The 20940-nt window shown below is 52.9% G+C and overlaps 7 protein-coding genes across 7 annotated transcripts; 5 read left to right on the forward strand and 2 right to left on the reverse strand.

Annotated features, from left to right (window-relative positions):
• Nucleotides 1-1836: 1836 nt before the first annotated feature.
• Nucleotides 1837-4850, forward strand: B0H18DRAFT_1195558 (uncharacterized protein; the record flags this gene model as incomplete). Its single annotated transcript, XM_048036073.1, has 12 exons — nucleotides 1837-2272; nucleotides 2453-2601; nucleotides 2638-2672; nucleotides 2721-3320; nucleotides 3414-3468; nucleotides 3531-3562; nucleotides 3619-3632; nucleotides 3685-3870; nucleotides 3921-3946; nucleotides 4008-4336; nucleotides 4397-4577; nucleotides 4629-4850. 12 exons carry the CDS (start codon nucleotides 1837-1839, stop codon nucleotides 4848-4850), a joined length of 2265 nt encoding a protein of 754 aa, XP_047889583.1.
• A 284-nt stretch (nucleotides 4851-5134) lies between these two features.
• Nucleotides 5135-5634, forward strand: B0H18DRAFT_1027436 (uncharacterized protein). The gene is made up of 2 exons (XM_048029877.1): nucleotides 5135-5291; nucleotides 5350-5634. The coding sequence occupies exons 1-2, from the start codon at nucleotides 5198-5200 to the stop codon at nucleotides 5565-5567; spliced, it is 312 nt and encodes a 103-aa protein (XP_047889584.1). The 5' UTR covers nucleotides 5135-5197; the 3' UTR covers nucleotides 5568-5634.
• A 457-nt stretch (nucleotides 5635-6091) lies between these two features.
• On the reverse strand, nucleotides 6092-7721 carry B0H18DRAFT_1122443 (uncharacterized protein; the record flags this gene model as incomplete). Its single annotated transcript, XM_048034513.1, has 2 exons — nucleotides 6092-6559; nucleotides 6627-7721. 2 exons carry the CDS (start codon nucleotides 7719-7721, stop codon nucleotides 6092-6094), a joined length of 1563 nt encoding a protein of 520 aa, XP_047889585.1.
• Nucleotides 7722-8296: 575 nt separating this feature from the next.
• B0H18DRAFT_1027439 (uncharacterized protein) lies at nucleotides 8297-9194 on the forward strand. The gene is made up of 5 exons (XM_048029878.1): nucleotides 8297-8444; nucleotides 8495-8748; nucleotides 8800-8908; nucleotides 8981-9069; nucleotides 9143-9194. Exons 1-2 carry the CDS (start codon nucleotides 8333-8335, stop codon nucleotides 8740-8742), a joined length of 360 nt encoding a protein of 119 aa, XP_047889586.1. The 5' UTR covers nucleotides 8297-8332; the 3' UTR covers nucleotides 8743-8748; nucleotides 8800-8908; nucleotides 8981-9069; nucleotides 9143-9194.
• On the reverse strand, nucleotides 8871-10286 carry B0H18DRAFT_1122445 (Aldo/keto reductase; the record flags this gene model as incomplete). The annotated part of the gene is made up of 10 exons (XM_048034514.1): nucleotides 8871-8946; nucleotides 8994-9069; nucleotides 9143-9195; nucleotides 9254-9379; nucleotides 9430-9524; nucleotides 9580-9661; nucleotides 9715-9827; nucleotides 9889-10031; nucleotides 10091-10195; nucleotides 10253-10286. 10 exons carry the CDS (start codon nucleotides 10284-10286, stop codon nucleotides 8871-8873), a joined length of 903 nt encoding a protein of 300 aa, XP_047889587.1.
• A 7011-nt stretch (nucleotides 10287-17297) lies between these two features.
• On the forward strand, nucleotides 17298-17688 carry B0H18DRAFT_1122446 (uncharacterized protein; the record flags this gene model as incomplete). The annotated part of the gene is made up of 2 exons (XM_048034515.1): nucleotides 17298-17412; nucleotides 17477-17688. 2 exons carry the CDS (start codon nucleotides 17298-17300, stop codon nucleotides 17686-17688), a joined length of 327 nt encoding a protein of 108 aa, XP_047889588.1.
• A 1589-nt stretch (nucleotides 17689-19277) lies between these two features.
• B0H18DRAFT_1213783 (uncharacterized protein) lies at nucleotides 19278-20202 on the forward strand. Its single transcript, XM_048036540.1, has 3 exons — nucleotides 19278-19370; nucleotides 19425-19556; nucleotides 19607-20202. Exons 2-3 carry the CDS (start codon nucleotides 19480-19482, stop codon nucleotides 20094-20096), a joined length of 567 nt encoding a protein of 188 aa, XP_047889589.1. The 5' UTR covers nucleotides 19278-19370; nucleotides 19425-19479; the 3' UTR covers nucleotides 20097-20202.
• The last annotated feature ends 738 nt before the right edge of the window (nucleotides 20203-20940 follow it).

Consider the following 20940-nt stretch of genomic DNA (forward strand, 5'->3'; position numbering starts at 1 on the left):
AAGACACACATGTTGCCATACATGCAGCGCTTTTGACGCGACAGGACCAGGATGGAAAGTGACTCGGGGAACACGCACTAAATGTTCTTGTCATCATCTAGGAAAGGCCATAGGGTAACGTTGGTTTGTGACTCGACGGCTACGTACCACTTGAGCGGATGGGTGCGACTTGGCTAGACATTCACATCAGGGCTTGTTATCGACCGACTGGCAAACAAAACATCTGACTCACACGCGTTCCCCGCTGGCTCGAAGGACAATTATCAGCCTGAAATGGGTCGATCATCTCGCCGCGAGTTTGACGTTTGACCTTACAGTGCCAGCGCAGGCCACTCCCAGCGTGGCAGTCGCGATCGGTGGTCAGACCGATACTCTACATAGTGAAGCTTTGAAGCAGGTACGTTTGATGAACAGATGATTTACAGATCATCATGCAACCTTGATGGGACCTAGAGGCGGCGCCGTTTCATGCAATTCTTTCAGGACAGTCGAATCAAGTCATGATCAATCGGGTTGTGAATGGAGCGATCGAATGGAGCGTGAAGTGTCTTTAGTAACTGTTAGTACTGGTTCTGAGAAGGTAAGTACACCAGTTCTGAGGCTTCCGTCCTTGCTGTCACTGCCACTTACAGGATTTGACTCAGCTCGACTTGTACGACCGACTGTGATCAAAGCCAGAACTTGTCGTTGTAATAGCAGTGGATGTGCACCTCTTGTGCTTTGACAAGATTCTCTCCTGTAACGAGCAGGAGCGGCTCGGGCGGTTGCAGTGGCTGCGGTCGGACTGAACGAGCGAGAACGGATACGGAGTTAACCCGAATACTGGTGGCGAGGAACTACGGTGCAGGCTGGGGCGATGTATCTATCAGTGCTGACGTAAGCACGTGGCGCCGGGCGCACACCTCGGCGTCAGCGGCAAATTCGGCGACCCAGTGGTACGTGTCACACTGGCAACTGAGACGCGTTGACCAGCCTTGGTTATAGACTCATGTACAGTCCAACTACTACTCTCCGGTTCAAGCACGGATCACACTTTATTCTGTCAGCGTCAACAACCGGCTGATACGAATCTCCCTGTCGTTTGCTCTGGACTCGGACGGAAGTCTCCTCCGTCTCTTCCGTCCTTCAACTGGCGCTGTCCCTCTTCCCCAACCGTCTTCGGGAGCTAAGTGCGTCGGCGAAACTTACAGCACACGCCTACCAAGCTGAGTTCTTGTAGCCATGTGTTCCTCAGCAACCGCGACCACAAGTCTAAGATAGAGAAAGATCACGGAGCGGTGACTCACGTAGAGCACCTGCCACAATCATTTGGGACTCTGCAAAGTATGTGTGCGGCCTAATCAGTGCCCGGCAATGTCTTCCGACGACCATAGCGATCTCTCACAACATCAGCAAGCTTTTCGCCGATTAACGGACCGCCCGGTGCATCTGTACAGTGCTGCCGGCGTTCTCTCTTCAGTTGCCATACGCACTAACTACTATGTAGAATCCCGCCAGCGGCAATCTCAGCGACCACCGTGCCTTAGCCACAATGGAAGTATCCATGGTTTGACCCATGTAGATCTGATGTCTACGTTCTGGCCATGCGTCTGTCAACATAGCCTTGCCAACTGCCTGGCTGTTGCGGCGATAATGCGGCAGGCTGACTAGGATTGATGCAGATAAAACAACATCTTTCGGGACGAATCTCAAGCCTGTTCCCAGTGTCGCGCCCGGTGCGCGTCTGTGCACCCTCCAATTCTGAAGATCGAGTCTTGTGCATGTATACTCCCAGCCTTGGCTCTTCCGTACAGTCCCCACAATCTGCCCACCCCCTCAATCTCCCCGCTTCTCGCTATGTTGGTGCTACGCCTTGTTATCGTCGCCACCATCGTGTCTGGCGTTGCAGCTGACTGGCTGACTTCCTTCAAACATAGGCTGACGTCGATCAGCGACGCACACAATGCACTTTTCCACGATCGGCTTCTCGGGCAGCTGAGATCTGCGCGTGCATCTGCTTCTCCGTCGCCGTCTTCCCCTGCACCGACGCCTTCGACCGTTACTTCTCTTCATCTGCACATCCTTGACACTACGCTAAGCAATGCTACAAGTCCGTACGCCGATAACAGTACTACGTCCTTTGTATTGTACACCTCGGACGCCCTGCCGACCAACCCTGCCCCTCCGTCCGCCTGCGCTGACTCACTCACTGCCGCAATTCAGTGCAATTCCACTGTTCCTCTCATGAGGTATGCTGCTATTGCTTCGTGCTGCTTGCTTCTGACACGCCCTCGTAGCTCGTACGACTATCTGTTCCAGGACACCGCCGATCTCGAGGCTGTCTGCACATCCGCGTGCTCCACCGCCCTGACAGGCTACCGTGCTGCTGTCGCGACGAACTGCGCGGGCTACACGTTCACCGACTCGACGAACGCGACATATCCCGCGACGTACGTCATCGACACCGTCCTAGGTGCATACGAGCTGCAGTGTCTCTATGACGCGTCCGACGCGCAGTACTGTGGTCCTGTTGTGAACGGATATAACGCGACGGGCGGTCTGCTCTCCCTTCCCAGCAGCGAATTGTGCACCTTCTGCACTCTGGAGACGCTCAACATCACTGTGTCCAACCCGGTCTCATCCTCGTACCCGCTACAGGACCTGCTCTCCGAAGCTGTCCAACAATGTGGCTCGTACGTGATGTGCTATCCTCGCTGCCACTATCTGACCGCGTATTCCAGCGCGTACGATTCATACAACGTTACTGTCGCCCCCTCTGAGGTCGTCTCCGCCGCGCCGACCGCCACGTTCGGTGTGACCGGCCCGCCGCCTATGTCTGCCACCTGTGCCTACACCGGCCAAAACGTCACTATCTCGACCAACACCACTTGCGCCGCGCTCGGCACTCAGTATCAAGTATCCACGAACGACATCCGATCAAGCAACCCGGGACTTGTCGACAGTACCTGCGCAATCACTGCTCCCGCGACGCTGTGCATCCCACCCGCGTGCAACCTATACACGGTCCAAACGAATGATACTTGCGACTCCGTCGCCGCTGCGAGCGGCTCGCTGACGGGTACAAACGTCACGACAGTACAGCTTATCTCGATCAATCCGGAGCTGGGGACGTATTGCCAGAGCATATCGGCGTTGGTGGGAGACACAATCTGTCTCAGTCCGAACGGAGGATGGCCTGCGGTTGGAGTGACTACGACTGCCCTGCCGAGCCCGACGCCGACTGCTGTCGCTCCAGTTCCCATGCCGACGGGACCGGGATCTACGCCAAATTGCGGAAGATGGTACTTGACGAAGGAAGGTAAGTTGATGAGCTTCAGTGCGTTTTCGAACACTGAAATTCTGTATAGGCGATTACTGTAACAGGTCAGGCTCGTTGCGGTGGAATTGTCTCCTCTGCTGATGACGATCACCAGTATCATCATAGCCAACGGCATCACACTTGCTGACTTCTTGACGATCAACCCTGAGGTGAGATACTTCAAGTGTTTGTTCGGGGTTCAGGAACGCGACCTCATGGCAAAGACTGTTAGATCAACGCCGATTGTACAAACCTTTGGCTTGCGTATGTATATACATCTTAATCGCATCATTCGGCTTCTTATTGCGTGGGTCGTTTAGGTACTACTATTGCGGTCTGCCACATCTAACTCATTGAACATGCACACGCCACTGACATTGATGTAGTTGCACCATACCCACCGCTGGCCTCCTCAACAGCGCCCCCGATCCCGACCGGGAACTTCAGCAATGGCGGCATGAACCACGACCCGTTGCCGACCGCCAATTACACGCCCATCTGGTACACGATGACGTTGGACCCGGTTGGTGTGGCCGTGCCCACAAACGTAGCCAACGGCACGCGCACTTTAGGTCAGTCTGCTGTGCACCCTTCCCACGTCTGAGCTGATCATATTTTCTAGAATGCGGATATTATTACGATGTTCAGGTATCATGATGATGTAAGCTTCATCCTTCGTTGCTCGCTGACGGATCTCTTCGACCTACAGAGCAATGACACCCTCGACTCGATTTCTTCAGAGGTCGGACTCAACGTATCCGTACTCGAGACCTGGAACCCACAGCTCGCAAATGCGGCACCCATCGCGAACACGAGCATCTGCGTCGTTTTCCCCACAGGGAACTATACGCTCTACAACGCGACGCGCCCGTCCAATGCCGACCCGAAGAGTACACCGGACTGCGCGGAGTGGTACACCGTCGTCGCCGGTGATGGCTGCGCGAGCATTGAGGCCGAGTTCGGGCTCACGAGCGACCAATTTCTGGAGTTGAACCCCGGCGCAGGTGCTGACTGTACTACCCTACAGCTCGGGGTGAGGTACGTTCACTCTCTATATGCCGTTCGTCTCGTTTCGATGTTACTAACAGACTTCCGTAGCTATTGCGTGCTTTCGATATACCTGCCCTCCTCAACGACGACCGGTCCTCCCAGCAATCTTGCAGCGGGATCGTTCACGAATTGTACATCATACGCGACCGTAGTCAGCGGGGACACATGCTCGACACTGGAGGTTGCAGCGAACATATCCTTTACTGATCTACTACGGTGGAATCCCGAGGTATGGTGTTCCGTAATTCGACTACACCGAATTCTAATTGTGAATGGATAGCTCGATACAGCATGTGAGACCATTGAGCTCAATGCGGCGTATTGCGTTGGTGGCGGAGGTTTGATGTTTCACGAGCCTCATAAGATCCGGTCGACTGATCAGACCTCTCAGGTGACGCCTGTCCCAAGCTCTACACTGTCGCTTCCGGCGACTACTGTGGTCTCATTGAGACGAACGAAGGGATCACTGCGGCTCAGTTGCAGGACCTCAACCCCTGGTTAGACTCCAATTGCGACTTGCAAGTCGGTCAGATCCTCTGTGTTGGCTCGATTACGACACCGACGCAGACAACAACGATTGGTCAAACAACCACATCAGCAACCACGGCCTCTACGTCAGTAGTCGCGACACCCACAAACATCGCAAGCGGAAGCTGGACGAAGTGAGTGGTGCGAAGACTTAGTGAAGTAATTCATTGACCAATCATTTCTCTCCTGGTAGTTGTACTGCATATTGTAGGTAGTCAGACAACTTTCCGTGCGATCGCTGTCTCAGGGGTTGCCTAGATACCGTGCAGTCCGGGGACTCATGCACCACGATCGATTCCAAGTGAGTTGTTTTTTTAGCTGATGATGACTAATTGCGCTGATACAACGTACAGATACAACATCGCGCTGAGCGACTTCTTGCGCTGGAACCCTGAAGTTTCGTCGACTTGCAACAGTACGTGTTTTTATCGCTGGGATCTCCGCTTGCGCTCTCTGCTCACTCTGCTCCCCAGATCTACAGTTGGCTGTGCGCGGCTACTGTTTTTTCTGTCTATCTTCACTGACAGCGCTCTCGCAGGCTTACTGCGTTCAAAATTCTCCGGCGTGCAACAATGTCTACACCGTCGTTAGCGGTGATTCCTGCTCGAACATCGAGTCTTCTTATGGTCTTACCGATGCACAGTTGCACACACTAAACCCTTGGCTCGATTCGTCGTGTGGTCAGTATTAGACACGATTATACCACACCGAGGATGACAGCTGACGTGCTCAATAGATTTGCAAGTTGGTCAGAATCTTTGTGTGGGATAATACAGGTAGCAGCACCGTATTACTACACCCATTAATTTTCATGTTGTTCACTTAGGTGGGGCCACGTAACGGTGGGCAGTGTTGTAGAATCAATCATTGACGCTGTACCTCGAGGCCACTATCATGCGACCAGCGGGTGTAGCCAATCTGAGTTGCAACGGCGGCAGTGTGGCGCACCCTCACGGTCTGCACAGTACATATGTAATTTAAGTGCAGTACTACTTACTGTACTACTGCCAGTAGTACATTCGATGAGCCGCTCTGCGATGTGTTTTGATACTACCATGTTTAATTTTGGTCCTTAATCATGATAGTAAACAGAGACTTCGAGTGTCAGGGCTTCGAGATGCAAGTAGTAGCAAAGTAACTTAGTGAGGTTCCGTGGGCCATGGTCGCGTCAGTTTCTTGCTCGAACCTATCTCCTCTGGTACACCTACTTGACTGTTACTCATTAAGTCGCAGAGTGTCTGCGAAAACCTCGCCACGCATGTATTGGTCCATTCCTCTTCCCTCCTCTCCATTGATCTCTGTCAGCTCTGCCGGTGCCATCCCATCTTCAGCTCCAGTGGCAGCGCCCGCAGGCGTGCCCGGATTTGCCTTCGAGTTGTCGCGCACGACGCGCCACCATCGTGCCTTCCCCCTAAAAGTTGATTGCTCACGGTCCACGCGGCCCTCCACCATGCACCCGGACGACACCGCTACGTAGCGGAGGGATGGAATCACCTCTGCGAGTACCTTCGGAGCCGTGTCCCACAAGCCCTCCCACTCGCTGTCCTCGATCCAGTTCGAGTCGTCCGGACTGGCTTCGAGTACGCTGTATTTCTGCGCGGTGATGGTGTCCCCGATGTACTCGACGAGCCTGAGGCCCACGCAGAGGAGGTTGCTGTCAGAGAACAGCGGGAGACACTCGTCCTGCGCCGAAGCAGAATGCATATGAGTGAGATAACTGTTACTAGGAAGCGCGCGGTGTTAAGCGTACCAGCCATTTCTGTGCGAGCAGAGGATCGTCGTGCAGCAGCACGTCGAGATAGCGCAACCTCGCCTGAGGACCCTTGGCCAGTTCTGCGAGTTGTTCCCACAGGCCCTTGTCCCCATAATGGAATTGCATCGAGAGAACCACGGGATGAGTCGCGCGGACAGATGCGACAATGGTCTTGTCGAGGATAGACTCCGGATTGTCGACAAAGACGTCGAGGACGCGCAGGCGCGCGATGATATCAGGTACAAGGCCGATAGTAGTGCTGTACGCATTATCCCAGTCCCCGGGATAAAAGTCTCGACCATCATGAGCGAGCATTACGAATGTCATGTGCAGGTATGAGAGGTTTGGGCAGAGTTTGACGACCGCCATGGGATCGACGTTCCTTAGATGAAGGGTGTGCGTGTCGAGCCATAAGTTGGTCGGGGCTGGGAGAGGGCCTGGTGGCGGCGGTGGCTCCGAGTCGTCATCAGCGAGAGACACGAATGTGAAGTTTTGCAAAGTCACCACCGACGCGGCCTGCAGGACGGGGAGCTCAGCGAACGCTGTATGCTCCACCTCCAGATGTGGCTCAAAGGATGAGCACGATGCCCGCAAATGGACTGCTCTCGGCTTGCAGGTCAGCCTCTCGCAGAGAGCCATACCCTCCTCGCCAACATCATGCAGATCGAGCTCTTGGAGGTCGCGAAGGGATGCGATGGCGTCGCCGAGTACGTCTCCTTTCGAGGTCTCCAGGTGGTCCTCTACGTATGTTACGACGAGCGTCCGCAAGTTTCGCGCCCGTTCGAGGACACGGGCAAGTGGTGTATAGCCGTCGTCCGGTTCAACCTCTGAGAGATTCGAGCGGAAGATGGAGAGTTTTTGCAGACAGTGCAGGCGGAAGCCGCTGTCCTCCTTGAGCATGAACCTGTGGAATCGGGAACTGGCGACTGGCGCCGTGAGTCGGAGGGAGGAGAGGACGCGCCGCCTGGCGACGGTGCTCACTGTGCGGGACGTCAAGGCTAGATTGGCCGCGTCTCGCTGGGAGAGCCATGCGGTGACGATGATACTGAGGATATCGTCGTTCAACGATTGAAGGCCTATAGCCTGGGACATCTTGGTATTCTGTGCGTGCGCGACGGACAGGAACGTCTGGTCCGACAACGCACTAAGTCTGTTATCAGACTTGCCAAACTGAACTCTGTGCGACCGAGGCTGGTCCCAAGCACAGTGACCAGTAAATAGAGTACTGGTGCTTCAGGTAAAGAATACTCGATAAGTGATAAGTAGTACTCACTGTTAGTCGCTGATCTCCTACGTACAGAGCACTATGGACGGGGGCGGAGACGTCTGCGTCTCGCTCTCCGAACGGTGGGCGCCTTATGTAGCACCTGCTGAAAGCATCCGCATAGGATATTGGCGCCCATGGATATCACCAAAAACAAGAGTACGGGCAGACTGCAATGCGCTCAGAAATCATCCTACTCACTGGCATGGCTATTTTCTTGGGCATCGAGAGGAGACGGGTGGTCGCTGTGATGACGGCCTGCAGTGTACAAGCGCTCAAAGAACAATGCTCTCTTGAACGGTCACGTGCGAACGCTGGCAGGCTTGCGCCACAGAATCGCACCGTGTGATGGCGTTCGCATGGCCTCCTCCGTTCCTCCATTCCATTTCGTCGTGAAACCCATCTGAAGAACTACTCGTCTTTGAGCTGTCCGCCAAACATGACTGCTAAACTGGACCCGAATTGGCACACAGTACGCGTGCGTCCGAGACGGCTCATCGAGTTCAGGTCCTCCCTCGAACTCGTGCGCACCATGGCTGATGCTATTACCGGTACGTCGTAATGTGCGCGGGTATACATTTTCTTCCTGAGAAGGCTCCAGCGCACAAAGGGTACTACGAGGCTGGGTTCATCCACAGGAATATCTATCCGGAGGCCATCATGACATTCGAGGAAATGACACCCACGGGAGCGAGCCGCACCTACGGCGTCCTCCTGGATCTCGACAATGGGGCGAGTCGCAGAGAATTCAGACGTGGAAACAACGTCGCCACCTCTGGCCACCGTCACGCCTCGAAGAGCAATGTCTCTGAGAACCTCGGACTTGATGGCCAAGTCTCGGAACTGTAGTGGCAGGTACGTCCTTTGTCTCTTGTCCATCTTCAACTGACAAGCGGAGCCTCACAGTGCCACATTACTATACAAGATTTCTGCATATATGATCCACGAACGTCGCCCTAGCTATGTACTTATATGCTTCAACGGATAGGCATCAGCCGTTTCTTCAACCAGATGAGTGTGTTGCGACGCGTTGAGTTATGACGAGCCATGACCCTGGATTTACTTCACGATGGCGCTGACGACACAGTTTTCTTGCATACATTGCAGGAGTGGGGAGTTCTTGAGGATCGGCCAATCCCGCTGCATCGATCGCCTTGATGTCTTCAGGCGAAAGCTCTGGATGGATACGTCCAGACCAGTGAGTAAATGACGATGCTGTCGATTATCACGACGCAAGGGAGAGACGTACCGAGTTCTCCTGCAGAGAGGATATCCTCCAAGCGCTCCTTCTTCGTGCTCGACCTACGAACGTTCCCTGGGTGAGTCGTCGACGATCATTGGTACGATGAACGATGCACACGTGACTACCACGACGCCCTTCGACTTTGACCACGCAATCAAGACCTGCTCCGGTTTGACACCCAGGCGTTGCGCTATCTCATGTGCGAGCGTGGCGACTAGGCCGTCGGAGTAGTGTATCAGAGGTCTGTACGGTACAATCAACTCATGGCCAACATCCTGAAGGGTGTCACGCACAGAAGAGGACAGTATCCCTCGACCACGATGCCTTCCTTCTTGCAGAACTCGATGACAGGCCCTTGGATATGCATGACTTGTGGGTGAACCATGATCTGTCGCCCGCATTCAGGACGGATTGACTGAGACCACGCTCGTATGACGACTGACCTGATTGACTGCAGATTTGATCTTCGCGCTTTCCAACAGTATCTCCAGGTGGCTGACCATGAACTTGCTCACTCCGATACTCCTGCGGCCAGGAACAGTTCCCCACAAGAGCGCCGATGAAGTACGTCTACTCACTTCGCCAAACCTGCCTCCTTGATGCCCTCCATCTTCTTCCAGATCGTCGGTATGTCCGGTTTGGCATGGTTGGGTCCGTGAATCAGGTATATGTCCACGGAGTCGACGCCGAACTGTTCAAGGTAAGCATGAATCTGTTCAGCCACTTCTTGACCGCGTCGATGACGAGCTCACCCAATCACAGCTGTTCCGTATGGACGTGTCGATTTCCGCAAGGCTAGAATACTTCGTGGTGATGTATATGTCTTCGCGCTTCAGTCCACTCGCACGAATAGCCGCTCCGGCCTCCGCGTCGTTCTTGTATACTTGGGCGGAATCTTTGGTGTAAAACACGGTGAGCAATGATCCAAGTGCATGCCAGCATCAAACGACCCACCGATGTGAGTGCAACCGACAGAGAGCGCGTTGCTGACGTACGCGATTGCCTCCTCTCCGTTGCCGCGCCCCCAGGTGCCGTAGGCGATCCTGGGGATGCGATTCCCTACACATCATGATATATCGTTAACGCGCAGCCGGAAAATCATCAAGGACACTATACAACCATCGTTCATAGTGAGAGGAGCCCACGACATCGTTGCGTCTACGAGTGTTGTGGCCAAAAATTGATCAGAGGCGGGAGTCGGATGATACGCTCCAGCACTCCCTCGGTTTTAAAGCCATGTTGTCTCCATGGACTCACGGCGTGTCCACCTCTGACAGTTGGCATCATGAACCGTCTCCATTTTCTGCGTCTACATGATACTAGCTGCAGCAGTGAGAGCTTCGGGGCAAACGACACAATAAACGATACGACAATGCCCGAATAAGCAAATTTGTAGGCTGGCCACTGATGCCAGTTCACTGACCAAGATGATAAGTACGGCATTGCACTCACGCTAGCAGACAATCTACTGGATACTTCACACTTCTTTTCTCGTTTCACGCGGTCCTGGCTCGAGTGGTCGTCCTCTCCGGAGTCCCTGGACCCAGGTTGGATCAGTGCCACAGGCAGGAATTTGGTCGGAAGAGCGAGCGCTGCTAAGATTACATAAGCAGGTGTAAAGCGCCCGTACGCGTGTGGCCAACGTGTGGCCAACTTGAACTTGGTCACTGGCACAGTGTGGCCCGCCACCCCTCCTCGCTCTCCTCCTCGTCCTCTCTTGCATCATTGTCTTTCCACCTCTTTCGGCAGGCACAGCTTCAGCTCTCGCGCGCTGATCTGGGGCGGGTGGTTTTCCACATTGTACATAGGTACGTACTGTATACTTTTAAATGGTTCGTCACCCAAGTGTGACTGTGACCGGCCTGACGAAAATTTGTATTCGTCAAATTACCCGATTAGGTATACTACCTACCTAATTGGGCGCGTAGCGCCGGCGCCGCAGGTCTAGCGCCCGTCTCAAAGGCCCTGTGACACGTTATTCACACCGGATTTTCGTTTCGTCGGGGCCGCCTGTGACACGTGACCGACGAATCATTTAAAAGTATACAGTATCCTCCGTTGGCCCGCTCTAAACCGCCGGCCTGCGACTACACTAGTACTGGGCCACGTACTGTATCGTGATACTCGCATTGAGCGTACTGCGACTTCCTCAATTCTCGATTCTACCACTGCATCTGCGCAGCACCCTTCTACTGTCCAGGGCTCCGAGGGGATATGCTCGCCTAGAGGGCATCTCAGCTCGTACAATGCCATTTCGTCCCTTTTGTCCTGTTGCTTGAAAATGCGATGACCTGCAAACATGCAATAAACGAACTTCGCAGCTGTATAGTAACCACCGGGCGAGAGTCGGAATCTTTCGTCCCGAAAGATTGGGAAAAGAGTTCGAATCTTTTTACCCATATTTGGTATGAATGATTAGTAATATGATTGCAAACATTATGTTCGATCATTGTGTGCACAATATTGGAGACAGATTCCTAAAAAGATTGTAGACATTGTTTTGAATCATTCTGTGTGCAGTATTGAAGACAGATTGGTGTAAAGATTGGAAATGAGTTTTGGTCATAACATCTCTGATCTTTCAATGTAGAAGCTTGCAGAAAGTTCTCAGATGCAGAATGAATATTTTGGGCCAAATTGATTGTGAACAGACATCAAAAGGATTGCAGAGTGATAAGTTACAATCTTGTTTCTCCATAATCACATCATGTAATATTGACAAATGATTGTGACAGGCTTCACAATCCTCCATGTCTAATGTATTCCAAAGGTCTTTCAAAGGAAGTTTTGAGTTCTGTGAATACTGTCTTTTAGGTATGAAAGATTGGAAAGTATGATTGCAATCCTATCACAGCACATGTGTGCAGAAAGATGGTGATAGGATTAGAATGCAATTTTGAAGCTTGTGTCTCTGATTGAAGTGTAACATTGTTCATGATCTCTCCACAAACTCTTCTCCTGAAATATTGGGAACATTGTACTCAAGATTTGGGCATGAAGTATTGGAAATAGATAGCAGTGGCACACCTAGCTGCAGTGTACCCTCTCAATTCCAACAGCTCACATGAAGAGATACATGAAGTATTGTGACCATGGGGGTGACAAATCATGTTTGTGATCTTTCAGGGAACAAAGATAGTGAATGAAAGTGTGCCACTCCTAAAAGATTGCAAACATGTGTGTGCCACTTGTGAAAGATTGCAAACAAATGGGTGCCACTCAGAGCAGATTGTAAAGAAATCAGTACTGATGCCATCTGGGACCAGCCTCTGCATATGTAAACATGGTCAATCACACTGGACTATGACTTGGATAGGCAGACAAGTCAATACAGTGACAGGCTGACTAATATATGTAGTACATGTATATGTATAAAGCACATACACTGGATAGTACAGCCTGAACATTGGGACAATTAGTGGTGTTGCAGGTGATTGTACAGTGTAATTGTACAAGGACATGTAACATGCTTGTACAACTGCCATGCATATGTATTGCTACTGTACAACTACCTGTGCAACTGTACAAGGAGTTGTACAACTACTTGTACATCTACTTGTACATAACAACTTGTACAACTACTTGTACATCTACTTGTACAGGGACTTGTACAACTACCTGTGCAACTGTACAAGGGCTTGTACAAAGGCTTGTACAAGGGCTTGTACAAAGGCTTGTACAAAGACTTGTACAAGGGCTTGTACATGGGATTTGTACAAGGACTTGTACATGGGATTTGTACAAGGACTTGTACATGGGATTTGTACAAGGACTTGTACAAGGGCTTGTACAAAGGCTTGTACAAAGACTTGTACAACTACTTGTACAACTACTTGTACAGGGACTTGTACAGGGACTTGTACATCTACTACGTGCAGTCACAGAGCAGTGCGAGCAGAACTCTGAGGCCGGGCAACGTACAGCACGACGCACACAGTGATCGTGAGCACGTAGGGCCAATTCACTACGTGCACAGACAGCCGATGGATGGACAGCATGCGCGCGCAAGTGAGCAAGCAAGTGGGTGACAAGGCGGGTACAGGGCATGACAACGCCCAGCACGACACGGACACGGACAGTGACCATATGCATACAGGGTGAATACCCTGTGTGCAAACATGGCCGAGGAACGGACCATGTGTGAATGGCTGAAGGACAAGCCTGAGGGAGGGCGAGTAGGCAGTAGACATACAGGAGCGCACAACAGAACACACGCCACCCGCGAGCGCAGAGGGCAAAAGCCCCGCGTACAAACACAGCCGACACGCAGAGCCATACCGACGAGCAGCGATGACTGCAAGCGGACGGGAGCGAGCGGGTGACGGGGGAGGGCGAGCAGCTGGGAGAGACAGCCAAGCGGCTGGGAGACAGGCGAGGACGAGCAAACCGCAGGGCACGGACGGGCAATCGGATGGCAAAGGAGGGCGAGCACACGGCGAGGGAGGGCGAGTGGATGGCAAGGGAGGGCAAGCGGGTGGCGAGGGAGGGCGAGCAGCTAGAGAGACAGGCAAGCAGCTAGAAGACAGGCGAGAACGAGCGGACAGTGAGGCGCGTGCGCGAGCGAGCAGACGGCGGTGAAGGGCAGCAAGCGGCTAGGAGACAGGCAAGGACAAGTAGATGGCGGGCGCACACGGGAGCGAGCGGGTGGCGGGGGAGGCGAGCGGCTGGGAGAGACATGCAAGCAACTGGGAGACAGACGAGGACGAGTACACAGCGAACGAGGACGGAAGCGAGCAGATGGCGAGGGAGGGCAAGCAGCTGGGAGATAGGCGAGGACGGATGGACGGCATGCACGGGATACGGCGACGTGCAGCACAGGCTGCACAGCGCAAATGTCCACCGCAGGCATGCAGAGCTAACACCTTTTATGCAGACACCTTTCATGTTGACCGAGTCAGCACCTTCGACACCTCGGGGGGCTCCGGGAGGCCTCCTTGGACGTCGGTAGCGTCCCTCGGTGTTGCAGCCTTCGATGCCTCCTTCGGGATTGTTGGCTTTGACACAACCTCCTGCGGCATTGCAACCTTGCAGGCTTCCCGAGGCGTAAGTGGGCTGAGTTCCTCCCTCATCGGTGTCGGAGGTACAGTCGACCTCAATGGCTCTACCCTCAGAACTGCTGGGGACCCAAGAAGTCGAGGGCGAGCAGGCATGAAGCCGAAGACGGAAGGGCAGGCCTGGGTGGGCGGTGGTCGGGTAAGAGGACAAATGCAGGCAGGAAAGAACGTGTTGGCGGGCGGGTGGTCGAGCTAGCAACAGGGCGATCACGGGCGTACAAGAACACGCGGACAGGGTAGGGGTGAATGGGCGAGAGAAGAGCAACGAGAACGGGAGGGCAAGCTAACGAGAGGATGGGCATACAGGAAAGACTGGCGATGCGGGTGCGAGAGGGCGGGCGCGTGGGCATAAGAGGGTAAGCGGGCGGGCACGAGAGTGCAAGCAGGTAGGCGCGAGAGTGCAAGCAGGTAGGCGCGAGAGGATAAGCGGGCAAGCAAGAGGGCAACAGCGAAAGGGCGAGGGCAAGCCAGGGAGAAGGATGGGAATGGGCTGCAATGTGAGGCAGGGTGGGCGGGCCATTCAACAGGTGGGCGAACAAAGCAGGCGGGCGCGTAAGCTGAGCAAAGGAGACGGGGAGAGCGCGCGGGCGGGCGTGCAAGCAAAGAGGGCGAGGGCGGGCACGGACTGGCGGGACTGGCGGACAAATAGGCACTGCAAGTTGTTGCTTGTCAATGCATTTGCTCGAGCATGGTGACTGAAAACAGAAGCCGTCAGTAGGAATGCTAAAAACGACCGACCTTGGGTTTCACGCCTCTGCTTTCCTGTCTCTTCGTTCACCACTCCTACCTGTCATTTGTTCTGTCCCTCTTCCTCCGACTGCGCTCGGTTATTGTGCTCAGGCTTGCGCACTCGGGCTAGTGGGACGGCACGAATGCCTCGCGTCGGGATGGCAGTCAATGACAGCTCCGCCTAACGGGTCGATATCGATTGTACTGCGGCCTCAATTGATGGCTCAAACGGTGTAGCCACATCACCGGTGTTAGTACCCAGTAAGCTTAAGTCGCCCGCCTCGGTTGGATCCTTATCGAGTGGTGAGCCAAATGGGACAAAGCGCAGGACCTTGCGTTCGCGCAACAGCCGTCTGGTGGTACCGGTGCCATCACAATATTTGGTGATGTGATCGAGAAAGCCCGAGTCGGGAGCCTGGGTCGTACTAGTCGAGCTCTATAGCCTTATCGTGAAGATGGTCAGAAGAATTGTCATCGATGTGCCATGCACATTCACAAACCTTTAAAGAAGGCCTATGGCCATGTTCACCTGCTGACGGCCATGTTTGCACACAGGGTATTCACCCTGTATGCATATGGTCACTGTCCGTGTCCGTGTCGTGCTGGGCGTTGTCATGCCCTGTACCCGCCTTGTCACCCACTTGCTTGCTCACTTGCGCGCGCATGCTGTCCATCCATCGGCTGTCTGTGCACGTAGTGAATTGGCCCTACGTGCTCACGATCACTGTGTGCGTCGTGCTGTACGTTGCCCGGCCTCAGAGTTCTGCTCGCACTGCTCTGTGACTGCACGTAGTAGATGTACAAGTCCCTGTACAAGTCCCTGTACAAGTAGTTGTACAAGTAGTTGTACAAGTCTTTGTACAAGCCTTTGTACAAGCCCTTGTACAAGTCCTTGTACAAATCCCATGTACAAGTCCTTGTACAAATCCCATGTACAAGTCCTTGTACAAATCCCATGTACAAGCCCTTGTACAAGTCTTTGTACAAGCCTTTGTACAAGCCCTTGTACAAGCCTTTGTACAAGCCCTTGTACAGTTGCACAGGTAGTTGTACAAGTCCCTGTACAAGTAGATGTACAAGTAGTTGTACAAGTTGTTATGTACAAGTAGATGTACAAGTAGTTGTACAACTCCTTGTACAGTTGCACAGGTAGTTGTACAGTAGCAATACATATGCATGGCAGTTGTACAAGCATGTTACATGTCCTTGTACAATTACACTGTACAATCACCTGCAACACCACTAATTGTCCCAATGTTCAGGCTGTACTATCCAGTGTATGTGCTTTATACATATACATGTACTACATATATTAGTCAGCCTGTCACTGTATTGACTTGTCTGCCTATCCAAGTCATAGTCCAGTGTGATTGACCATGTTTACATATGCAGAGGCTGGTCCCAGATGGCATCAGTACTGATTTCTTTACAATCTGCTCTGAGTGGCACCCATTTGTTTGCAATCTTTCACAAGTGGCACACACATGTTTGCAATCTTTTAGGAGTGGCACACTTTCATTCACTATCTTTGTTCCCTGAAAGATCACAAACATGATTTGTCACCCCCATGGTCACAATACTTCATGTATCTCTTCATGTGAGCTGTTGGAATTGAGAGGGTACACTGCAGCTAGGTGTGCCACTGCTATCTATTTCCAATACTTCATGCCCAAATCTTGAGTACAATGTTCCCAATATTTCAGGAGAAGAGTTTGTGGAGAGATCATGAACAATGTTACACTTCAATCAGAGACACAAGCTTCAAAATTGCATTCTAATCCTATCACCATCTTTCTGCACACATGTGCTGTGATAGGATTGCAATCATACTTTCCAATCTTTCATACCTAAAAGACAGTATTCACAGAACTCAAAACTTCCTTTGAAAGACCTTTGGAATACATTAGATATGGAGGATTGTGAAGCCTGTCACAATCATTTGTCAATATTACATGATGTGATTATGGAGAAACAAGATTGTAACTTATCACTCTGCAATCCTTTTGATGTCTGTTCACAATCAATTTGGCCCAAAATATTCATTCTGCATCTGAGAACTTTCTGCAAGCTTCTACATTGAAAGATCAGAGATGTTATGACCAAAACTCATTTCCAATCTTTACACCAATCTGTCTTCAATACTGCACACAGAATGATTCAAAACAATGTCTACAATCTTTTTAGGAATCTGTCTCCAATATTGTGCACACAATGATCGAACATAATGTTTGCAATCATATTACTAATCATTCATACCAAATATGGGTAAAAAGATTCGAACTCTTTTCCCAATCTTTCGGGACGAAAGATTCCGACTCTCGCCCGGTGAACGACGACCGACCTCTGACATCTTGGGCCCTTGCTGATTCGCCTACAACATGAGCATTCCCCTCCGCCGACTATCACCGCACATCATCAAAGTGAAGCCGCGGCGCCTTAGCGAGTTCCGCAGCTCATGGGAGATGGTCGCCGCAATGCTCTGCGCGATACTTGGTGCGTATGCCAGTACTCCGCATTGTCAGACTCGCTCTAATTCGTTGTTCTACCATCGTTTCAGCGCACGAAGGATATTACAAAGCGGGTATCCTCCACGGGAATGTATCCGAGGATAACATCAAGATTCTCGAAGGGAAGGCTGAAGATGGAGGAGAGAATGTCGTGTTTGGCGTGCTGCTGGACATCGATCGCTCAGATGACTGCAAGCCGTTCAGGCGCACCGACAAGCTACCCGCGAAGAGCACTTACAATGAAGAGGAGGAGGTCGATTGATCGATTTGTACGAGCCACTGGTACGTAGTATGGACTGTTGGTGATCTATGTCGCAGAATGTCACGTTGCTGAGATCATCGTGTAATATCGAAGGACTTGAATGCATTATTGTTTTGCAGTGTTGCTCGTCACGCATCCAGTTGCGCCAGGACTATGGTACATGTTAGCGTCGCCGGTCCCACTCAACGCCTGGAACTTAGTGCGTGACTTGTGTGAGTATATGCATGACAAGTAGCCGGTCCACGTCTGTGGAATACCCGACGCGGTAAACACTCCTCTGTAGTGACTTCACATGGCGCGGGATCCGTGTGTGAGACACGCTTGCCCATTGGGTACGAAAATCAGGCCCGTCCCGCATCCGGGCGGGCTACAAATCGCTTACACTCCATGGCCGAAAGATCCGAGTAGACACTGAGGTATGTGATCCCGCCCGAGGCGCCTCTTTCGTTCGGACATTTTGACAGCAACCCGCAGAGCAACCGCAGAGCATCTACGTTCCCCGATCTCTGCTGGCGCAATGCTGGCAGTGCCCACTGTTTTGGTGAATCAGGAGACTTGCGGTTGGTTTGGACTTCACCTAGTGCGAGTGCCGATCGACAGCACTGCTATGTCGGGCTAGAATTCCTACAATTTATCGCAACTTAGCCAGGTACTTTCGGTGTGTCCTGCCCAAGAGTCGCGCCTGTGGTACTCAACTCACCGCTAAGAAACCTAACCCGACCGAGATCCCGACCGGGCACAGTACGGGGCGCTCTCCGTATGCTTACTATGTAAGTCACGTAGATCAGCACCGCATCCACACTGTCAATAATCATGCACTGTCACTCATGCGCGCTATAGCATGTAGATCTGCGGGAATCCGATGCTGGAAGACCACCACGAAGCGCCTTGAGCGCCTGCGTTCGGACGTTGCAGCGATGGGAACGGTTCTATATGATATCTATCACAGACGGGACTTCAAGCTTTGTGAAGGGCTTGCACTACTGACACCATAGCGCAGGCATGAAGCAGCCAGTAATGTTCGTCTTGTTCTCTGCAGCTAAGTAACGGGCTCCTAAAGTTTGCATTGAAGTTGTGCTGATACGTCTTTCGCTCAAGCTTTCATCCGCTCGCGAGCCGCCGTGCGTCTCGTCTCCGACGTCTCGCCGTACCCATCGGGTCGCGTGTGGGTGCACCCGGGCCAGGTGCGTCAATCTGAGACAGTCCGCACCTTGTTGTTTCGGCTACCAGTGTAGAGGATGCGTGTAACCCGAATCTTCTACAGCCGCCAGCTAAGCTGGCAATACTCGGACAAACGACATGTGATCCTCACGCCGCACGGTGTATTCTCCTTCAGCTCACAATGTTCACGGCATAGGCTAATGTCGCAAAGATCTCGTAGGGACCCAAATGCCTGTTGAATGTTAAGGTGGACCTACGGTTGTTACGGAGCCCATTCACTCCATAGATGCGGGTATCATGACTTTGCAGCGGGAAGGCATGCGGTGTACTGTTGGTTTGTGGTACACGAACGCCGCAGATTCCCGTGTTCGTTGCCCGTCTGCTTCTCTAGACTCTTGGGACATTCCCGATAGCCGCTTGTGCAGCGCTGGGAGCTCTACGTATAAAAGAAGTCCGCCCTCTCCCCCATTCCTCAGCTCACTCTTCTCATTCGAGCTCATCCCAAGTGAGGGTACTGGTTGGTGAGTACTGTAACACTCCTGACTGTCGCTGTCGATACTGACCGCGGATGCTAGCCCCGCTTTTTTCACGACCGTCGTTCTTTCTGCCCCGCACGTCTTACGACCCATCATGCGTTACTCCACCGTATTCTCTGTTGTTCTTGCTGCTGCGACCGCCGCGCCGGCTCTCGCCCTCCCCGTAGGACTGTGAGTTTCTGCCCTGTTGCATGCCACACCGAAACTGATTCCTTGCACAGTTGGTCCCGCGCAGCCGAGGATGAGACTCTGTACGAGCGGGGCCTCGAGGACAGCCTCTGGGCACGCGACGTGATGCCCAGGGGCCCGCCGCGCCCACTTCCCCCGACCCCGAAGCCAGCTCCCCGCCCGTTGCCTCCGACCCCCAAGCCTAAGCCGCGCCCGCTGCCCAAACCTCCTAAGCGCCGCAGCACCTGGAGCGACTCCGAGCTTGAGGAGCGTGACTTCGATGAAGAGTCCCTCTTCGAGCGTTCGTTCGACGACGAGGATGTCTTCTGGGTCCGTGATGTAATGCCCAGGGGCCCACCGCGCCCACTCCCTCCGACCCCGAAGCCAGCTCCCCGCCCGTTGCCTCCGACCCCCAAGCCGAAGCCGCGCCCGCTTCCCAAACCGCCTCGCCGCCGCAGCTTGAGCGAGGAGGAAGAGCTGTTGGCCCGCGAGTTCGAGGAGGAGCTCTTCGCGAGGGCGATGGAGATCGACGAGTTGGACTGAGTCTGTATGGACGTTGATATACTGAAGTGGTACTAGTTAGATTGCGCGTTTGCTTACGCATGTCGCTGATTGTGTATGCTTGGCGGAATACGATGGTTATTGTGCCGAACACGTCGTTCAACGTTCAACGTTCAACGTTGGTTCCTCTGTCTCTGTTTTTCTTCAGGAAATACGCCAAGTCGTGAGCCTTAGTAGTCGTGCGTTCCTTTACATAGTCACAGTAGTTTCTCGACTCAGAGAAGCCACTGGCGAGTCATCCAAGTACAGATACGAGGCCTTGTGTACTAAGTCTGGACATTGTTTTAGTCTGGTCGCGGCGAACACCGCTAGTATCGACTCACACACTATAGCTAGAGCTTCCAGTCATGGAATACATCCTGGCAGTTAGCACTTACATACAAGAAAGCATACTACGACAGTGTATTCTGATCCACTCCACGACTCAGCTCTGCCCACAACACATCTTTCAAGCTAGTTGCTAGTACATATTTGGCCATCCCCCGGGACAACACTCGTGCCAGAGCACAGGGCCGTTCGGCTCTACGCATCCTCCTCGGGGCGATTCTGCTGTGGCCAACGGGAATATTGGGTGCGCCTTCAAATGAGACGGACATGCGTGCAATACTTCGCATCTGGGTGGTCAAAACAGCGAAGCACATTTGACTTTGAGTTCGATCTGGATCAAAGGCTCGGTACTGAGGCTGAGGCTTGTGGCGTGTTACATGTGTCACGTACCGTACGGTGGCTGAGGGTGGCTCAGGCTGGTGCCCGGCGGCCCTCTGCTCTTTCCTCCTCTGCGCTGTGTGGCGTGGTGCTTGAATGGTCCCATTCTCAACCTCCATCT

The sequence above is a fragment of the Fomitopsis serialis genome, assembly GCF_022376445.1.
Source record: "Fomitopsis serialis strain Sig1Antser10 chromosome Unknown B0H18scaffold_77, whole genome shotgun sequence".
NCBI classification, from domain to species: Eukaryota; Fungi; Basidiomycota; class Agaricomycetes; order Polyporales; family Fomitopsidaceae; genus Fomitopsis; species Fomitopsis serialis.

Coding starts and splice junctions, on each gene's coding strand:
- B0H18DRAFT_1027436 (XM_048029877.1), top strand. CDS start 5,198: ATGATGACTAATTGCGCTGATACAACGTACAGATACAACATCGCGCTG. Junction 5,292..5,349: donor AGTTTCGTCGACTTGCAACA/GTACGTGTTTTT, acceptor TCTGCTCCCCAG/ATCTACAGTTGGCTGTGCGC.
- B0H18DRAFT_1027439 (XM_048029878.1), top strand. CDS start 8,333: ATGACTGCTAAACTGGACCCGAATTGGCACACAGTACGCGTGCGTCCG. Junction 8,445..8,494: donor CATGGCTGATGCTATTACCG/GTACGTCGTAAT, acceptor AGAAGGCTCCAG/CGCACAAAGGGTACTACGAG.
- B0H18DRAFT_1213783 (XM_048036540.1), top strand. CDS start 19,480: ATGCGTTACTCCACCGTATTCTCTGTTGTTCTTGCTGCTGCGACCGCC. Junction 19,557..19,606: donor CTCGCCCTCCCCGTAGGACT/GTGAGTTTCTGC, acceptor TTCCTTGCACAG/TTGGTCCCGCGCAGCCGAGG.